The 7540-nt window shown below is 53.7% G+C and overlaps 1 protein-coding gene across 1 annotated transcript; it reads right to left on the bottom strand.

Annotated features, from left to right (window-relative positions):
• Nucleotides 1-1783: 1783 nt before the first annotated feature.
• SLC35D3 (solute carrier family 35 member D3) lies at nucleotides 1784-4963 on the bottom strand. The gene is made up of 2 exons (XM_045843731.1): nucleotides 4523-4963; nucleotides 1784-3523 (listed from the first exon to the last, which is right to left on the bottom strand). The coding sequence occupies exons 1-2, from the start codon at nucleotides 4959-4961 to the stop codon at nucleotides 2718-2720; spliced, it is 1245 nt and encodes a 414-aa protein (XP_045699687.1). The 5' UTR covers nucleotides 4962-4963; the 3' UTR covers nucleotides 1784-2717.
• Nucleotides 4964-7540: the final 2577 nt, after the last annotated feature.

Genomic DNA, 7540 nt, shown 5'->3' with positions numbered 1-7540 from the left:
CACTCATATATTGCCACACTTGAGTGCACAGTGGCCACCACTTGAAATGAGAGGTGTGGGAGGCCAGGAGTTGCAAGGGTCAGTGGCTTTGAGAGCTTGCATCTTCTTTTGGAATCTTCCTTAGGAATATCTAGCTTCCCTTCTCAACTTTTATCTTTATAGAAATCAAGCTGGCCTTTCAAAAGTCTTCAGCCACAACTTCTAGTTCCAGCTTCAACATGTAAAGAACTTGGCAGTTATTATTCCCATTTTTATAAGGGGGAAAAAAAGATAAATTAACTGAAAACCAGCAACTTTTCCAGGACCCATCAAGGAGCTGAGGTTGCAGGGCAACAAGCTCCCCCACCACTCCCACAACCCGAAAAATCGGGACAGACAGATGAACCCAGAAAGTTACAGCAAAGACCTTCTTACCGGGAACAGAAGCCGTTGGCGCTATACATTGGTATAAATACTTAAATGGTAAATTTGATAAATTTCCGGAGACTGACTATGGACGATCAGGACAGTGAGAAACTTCTGGGGGCACCCACCTTTTCGCAGGTTGACTTCCAGGAAATCTCGGCACTTTGGGACAGAGTAATCAGTATGGAATGTACCAAGCAGGTTGTCCATAACCAAGACCTACTCTCCAGGGGGAAAGCCTCCCCACCGCCTTCCCCAACCCTGGGGAAAAGACACGTCTCCCACTCTAGGTTCTTCTGGTTTCCCTGTCTCATCTAAGTCACAGTCCGGGGACACAGGCCACTAAAAGACTGAGAAGTAATAATAAGAGGGCAGAACCCTTCCTGAGCCTACTCCTCAGCACCCCAGCGAAGCTCCAGTATAATAAGACTGGATCACAGCTGAAAGAGTCACAGTGTCAAACTCTATCTTAGCAGTCCTTAAAGAAGCCCAGTCTTCTTGGTTCTGTTCCCCAGGAAAACGCTAACTGATACAGAGCCTGCACTCATCTGTTGACAGGAAGGAGTTAATGTTTTTGCAATAAATACAAACCCACAGTTTTAACCAAAGGGATTTTTTAAGTGAAAAACAGCCATTTTATCCATTTATCTGACAGTGGTATTAACAAAAATATATATACTTCCACTTTGGTCCTCTTCATTCATTCTCATTAGTTTCATTACTTAACTAAAAGCTTATTCTTAAACAAGTCATTATAACCCTAGCCAACCATTTCTAACTGCAGGCACATGAGGGCTCCTACATCCTGATTGGCTGGTTGAGGCCCCTAAGGAAACTATTGATTGCCCCTGGACACCAGCAACCATCACAAACCACCACGATTACACTGGCTCAACAGCTTGCAGAGTCAAACGGATGGAGCCAAAACTTCACTTCTGCTCCTGCATTTTGCATTGTGTTGATTCTTGGAAAATGAGGAAAACTATGGGATGCCACCATCTGAGAGTCTCAGGAACATACTGGCAAATAGTCAGAGTGCCTTTACTGTCAAAGTACCCCAGTTGGCTGGGGCTGAGAGGAAAACTCTGTATGTCTCTAACTCCACATGAACTAAAGTGGGCCATGGATGGCTTTCATGCAGCATGAGGCAGTATTTTTTTTTTTTTTGCTTTATAACAGTTTCCTTGGCTGGAAAATGAGAGTACTTTTGTTCTGTTAAAGTAAACCACCACGCTAATTTAGGAAGTTCCCAAGGGGGTGGCTCCTCCGTACTGGACACTAGACACCACTCTTCGGAGGCAAATACAAACTACGCAGCAACAGCAGAACATACACGTGACTCAAACAGATGTCTAACAATATGTCTTTTAGCAGATAGACTCACACTTTATTTTGACAAATTTAAGATAGAAAAATATCAAGTGAGTATAGCAGTTGCTCTTTCTGTAACACGGTTTGGGGTGTGCAATGCGATTCACAGGGACTAGCGTAACAGGAAGGTTTCACCTCTGTTTGGGCTTCTTAACACTGAATTCTATTTCAGCCATTGCATTTGCTTGAAAAAATATTAGACATGGTAAAACTGGATTTTAAAAAGGTCATAGCATTCCATAATAAATATTATAAAGCAGAGAACCAAAACAACTTTTAAAAATATTTTATAGTAATTACTAAAAGCCAAAGTTACACTTCAGGATTAAAGCTACGAACTCATAATTTCAAAATAAATTTGACATTTCTTACCAATAGATAATAGAATACTAGAGCACTTATTTTTTAAAAACAGGTAGAGAAAAATTAAACATATTTCAGAAGACTGTAAACAGTAAACATCTATTCAGTGTATTTACATGTCTTTTCAATAATATACTCTTTGCCCAGCTGGCCATAGAAAACTGTAGTTCTGTCATCAAAAAATGTGCCTCTGGATGGAATCTTCGAACCTACTACTTGCTGCCACTGTTTCTACACTCCATCTTTGGAGGAGGTGGTTGAGGGACCCAGTACATGCAGATACTTGGTTATGGTTATTACGTCAAAAAACACAAATGTGTCAGGCGTCTGCAGCTGAGGCTGCTGTCTTACTTTTGTTAAGCACCTTCGTATTCTTTTGTCTTTGCAATGCCTCAGGTAAATGGATGCTAAATAATTCACATGGGTGCTAAATTAGTTGCTGTCCATTTCAGATTCTTTCTTTGCTTCCCTTCCCCACTCCTCAAAGAATAAAACTGGGCAGCCCCTCATTAAAATATGTTATCTCTAACATATAAAATAAGTATATATGTACATATATACATACATGTGTTTCCTTTTCAAGGACTGGGTAACTCCTCATTTTCCATCAAATAATCCTTCTTCATATACTTGCTACCCCTGACCAGCCTCCACACTACCAGGTAAGCATCCTTTAATGACCTTTTGCTAGCTTCTTCAGAGCTACCTGCCACCAGCGGGACTCCTCTGCCCCTCGCATCTTGCCCCCTCTGCGGAGCGGAGCAACATGCTGCCTTCCCACGTTCTGGCCAGCCACTTCCACCTTCCTCTGGCAGCGGCTCCATGACAAACGGCAGCTGGTCTCCACCTGGCTGTGCCTCCTCTCCCCTGGGCTGCGTCTCCAGGTCCTCGTAGTTGCTTTGCTTTCTGGTCTCCAAGAATTTGGCGACACAGTAAATGATGGAACCCAGGGTGTTCACCACGACGCCGGCAATGAATAGGGAGGTGGGCTCCACGTCGCTGAAGGCCACCATGCCCACTGTGATGGTGGCGATGCTCTTCACTACCCCCACGAAGCTGGTGGTCACGGCCGAGTTGATGTAGGTGCAGTGCAGCGTGGTGAAGTTCATGGCGCAGCCGATCAGAACGCAGGCCAGGAAGATGCAGACCATCGCCGGGTCCTTCCAGCCGGGGAAGGCCCAGGCTTGGATAGAGTCGGTGCTGGCGAAGGAGAGGACGACCAGCAGCGGGGTGGCGGACACGGCGATGACATACTGCGCGGTGAGCGGCCCGTGTTCGGTGTCCGCGCTCGCCTTCTGGATGAGCACCAGGTAGGCGGCGTGCACCAGCACCGCCAGCACTCCGGTAACGTACCCCATGGGGTCACCGGTCAAGTCGCCGGCTCCTGAAGTGCCCAAGGAGGACCGCAGAAACCGAGCAGGAAGGAAAAAGACAAGACACCAGGTTGGCGCGGGTGGCCATCCACCCGGGAGACGCGTCCGGTTGGAAGGTAGACGCGGCTCCTGCCCCAGCTCTGCCCATGGGTATGAAATGGACAGTCAGTGCCCACTGTGAAGCAGGAGGAGAGGCGCCTTCCCTGCCACATCCGCTGGGCACCCTGCGTACCTCTGTCCGGACAGAGGCTCGGGAGAAGGCAGCTGCCCTCGGGGGAGGCACAGTGGCTTCCAGAGCCGGCACAGAGATTACCCGGGTGCTCGGTACGCTTGCCCCCTCCCTGGGGCGCCAGAACGGGAAGGGATCCCCAGCTAGTAGCTTCTAACCCCAGCAGGCTGGGCGCCGGGCCAAGAAGGACCTCCCTCACCCCCAAAAGGTCTCTCGCTCCCGCCCGCTCCCATCTCACTCGGTCTGCCAAACCCACGGGGGTCTCGATCCAGCCCTTTCTGCCTCGGTCCCGCAGCCACCCGCGCATGCGACGCCCGAGACTTCAAACTAGCCTGGGTGGTCCAAGCTTTGCTTCCATCGCCCCCCCCTGCACCCCCACTTCCAGCTCCGCGTGACCCAAAGAAGTTCGCTGCCCCCTCCTTCGGCCTGGTCCGGGGATTCCAGCTCCAGGGCTCGGGCGGCTCTCCCACCCCTCGCGGAGGAAGGAAGGGGGGAAGCGGGGACGGGGGTGGCGGGGAGGACGGCACTGGGTGAGGCAGGGGCGGGGGTAGAAAACCAGGAGGGGGATGGGGTGGGGGCTCTGAAGGAGGGGGCCGAAGCTCCGGGGAGGGCTCCTCCGGGTCTCAGAAGTCGCGTTTTCGAACCGAGCGACCGCATTCTGAGCTCTCCGCCTGTCTTTCTCAGTCTCCCCAACGGGAAGTGAGAACGTTGCACTAGGCACCCCCCGCGGTCTCTGCCGGTGGAGGGGGGTGGACTGGGGGTCGGCGCGGGTCCCGCTCACCTGCCAGGGCAGCGCCGCAGGTGGTGATGAGCACGGCTGCGAGCACCCCCGGCGAGGGCGCGCCGTTCTTGAGCACCAGGACGCCGATGAGCATGGTGACCAGGGGCAGGCAGCGCTTGAAGACCACGTACATGGGCAGGCTGAGGCCGCGCAGGGACCAGAGCGTGAGGCTGGACTGCAGTGTGGAGAGCACTGCGACCCCTGCGAAGGAGCGCGCCAGGCTCAGGCCGAAGGGGGGCACGGCGATGAGCCCGAGGCGCCGCAGCAGCTCCAGGCTCAGTGCCGCCGTGGAGCTGGTCAGGCACTGCACCAGGGTCAGGAAGGAGAACTGGTAGCGGCTGATGAGGAACTTGAGCAGGATGTTGAGGGAGCCAGAGAAGACCCCGTGCGCGATGGCCACCGAGATGCCCAGCAGGCGGCCACGGCACAGCTGCCGCATCGCGCCGGCTCCGCCGCACCCGGCGGTGTAGGAGCTCCGGGACCTGCGGGAGGAGAGCGGGGAGGAGAGCCGGGAGGAGCGGATCGAGGGCGGCGGGGGCGCCAGCCCCACGCGCGGGTGGAGGGCAGGGGGCGCCGGCTCAGCTGCAGAGGGCAGCTCCAGCCAGGCGTCCTCGCGGCTCCGCGGCTCCGTGTCCAACTGCCCCGCACTCCCGGGAGGCAGGGACGGGGGCGGGAGACTCCGAAAAGTGGCAGGGGTGGGGGGGCTGGTCTGAGAGGAGTGGCGGGAATCCTAGCGACAGCAATTTGTAAGTAGGTGACGAGCTGCGATGGGTTGTGTCCCGCGCAGTTTCACCGCCAGCGAGAACACTCTGCGGCTGGAAGCCCGGGCGGCCGCCTCTAGCGGGACCGACCTGAGCCCCTCCGCGCCCCTCCGGCACCCGGCGCCCACCGGAGGGGGCTCTCGGGGCGCGGATCCCTCGCCTCCCGCAGTGCCAGCTGCTCCGGCTCGCCACTTCTTCCCGGCTCGGTGTCAAAGGACTCAGGCTGGGGGACCCGGGGCCCAGCTAAAGAATATTTTAGAAACAACAGCGCCCCAGGGTCGAGCACCGTTTATTAGCCGCAACAAGTGACGGCGCCCAGCCTCCTCCCCCCGCGCTGCGGGGGTTGTCCACCCACGCTCCTTCCCGGTGCAGCTGCTGGGTCCCTGTCCAGTTGCCGGCCAGGGAGGGAAAAACGTCGGTGCCAGCAGGCTGCGGAGTTCCCTGATGCTCTCGATCAGGGCACCGACGCCCCGACATTGAAGGAACCCACGGCCCCGGGACGCCAACCCGGCACGCTCTAGGGCGCGAAGGCTGGTCCCTTCCGGCGCGGGGCACCGCACACCCTGTCAAGGCACCATCCAGGGAGGCACCTGTAATTACGCGCTCTGCTCTAGGGGAGCTTCTAGGGGCGCAGTGGCCTTGGGAGGCTGTGAAGCCTGAGGGCGGGGGCAGGGGCCCGTGTTCCAAGCGAGGCAAAGACGTGAAATGAGCGAAAGAGCAGAAACTAAGTCTCCGGAGCGAGTAGCGCCTACTGGTTCCAGAGGAGCGAGTAGCGCCTACTGGTTCCAGAGGAGCGAGTAGCGCCTACTGGTTCCAGAGGAGCGCTTGGGCGACAGGGCCCGGGGGTCGGGGGTGGGGGGCGGGGGGGGAGCGCAGGACCGCGCGGGGAAACTTGGAGGCGTGAGGTGGGGCAGGAACTGGGGCAGAGACCGAGCTGAGACGAGGTGTGGCTTTCTGTGGATCCCGGGAACCTACCGCAGCCTGCGGACCGCGGTGAGCCACTTCGGTGAGCAGGACAGCCTCTGTCTCCCACCTCCCGGGACAGGGCACCTCTGCGCCCCGCAGAACTTGTGAGCTGTTTACTTCCCATTTGGCTAAGAGTAAAAGAGCAAAAGAGCAAAAGTACAAAGACTTTTGTGACCTCTTTATCTGAATTTTGTACCCTGAAAAGTAACGCCCAGAGCCGTAAACTTAGCACTAGTAAAGTTCGCTCCGCAGAAGTCACCGTTAAAAGCCAGACACAGTTCAGTTTTCGCGCTGCTTAAAAATGATGGACTTGATCGGGGTTTGGGTGCGAGGCAGAAGGCTGGAGATTGCTGCGCTCCGCCTCTCCCTTCGTTCACATTTCTTATCCAGCCACGCCCACCGACATCCCAACCTCCTAACCTTTAAATTCTGCACCACATTGCTCTGACACACAAGATCCATTTCTCTAGCTGTGGTTTTTGCTTTCCCCTCCCTCCATATTTCCACCTCCATGCCGAACGCGGCACTTCCAGCCCAGATGGGAGACACGATTATTGCCGCAGCAGAAAGACAAACTGGGCAGCACTGCTGCCCCTCACTGGGCTGGCTTTGTGTGTGCTGGGAGCTCCGTTCCGCAGTAGAGAGCGTGGTCTCCAGCAAACCTCCAGCGCCTGGGCTGAGCCCCCTGCCTCAGACAGGTGGGCACTCAAGAAAATGTTTTCCAATGGTCCACTATGCCAACTTTCCAGGAATAACACTGGAAAGCATTACAGTGAAACCCACGCCTCTGGTGCCCTGGGGAACTCTTGGTTTTTGTTGCTAAAAGCTGTGGTTACACACTATTGGCTTTTCAATGACTCTGTTTTTCAAATGTCGATGTTCTTTTTTTTTTAAGGAAATAGGGAAGTTTGAAGCAACAGTTCAAATTGTGTTTATGTGTGTAGCATAAGCATATACTCAGAGTACACTCAGATAAAAAAAACAACTCTGAAAATTAACTTTTGAAAGCCATCAGCAAATAGCAGATCTCTGCTTCCGGGGACCATTGCAATTAAAGGATGGTTGCTTTAAGCCATCTTAAGTGAATGTAATAAAGAATTGTCTGCACAGAACTAGTTTTGGAATGATTCATTTCTGCCAGCAATTATAATTGCTTCCATTTGTGATATGAACATTAGGTAAAAGATTTGGGGCTGATTCAGCTATCTTACCCTTCTCATTTAGGCAAGAATATTTAGTTTAATATTTGAAATCTACATTGGCATGAAGCAGAGTACATTTTCTCTACTTT

The sequence above is a fragment of the Phyllostomus hastatus genome, unplaced genomic scaffold, assembly GCF_019186645.2.
Source record: "Phyllostomus hastatus isolate PE091 unplaced genomic scaffold, TTU_PhHast_1.1 phas_contig_40, whole genome shotgun sequence".
Classification (NCBI taxonomy): Eukaryota; Metazoa; Chordata; class Mammalia; order Chiroptera; family Phyllostomidae; genus Phyllostomus; species Phyllostomus hastatus.
The sequence above is the reverse complement of the archived record's forward strand: the minus strand, read 5'-3'. Positions and strand labels throughout refer to the sequence as shown.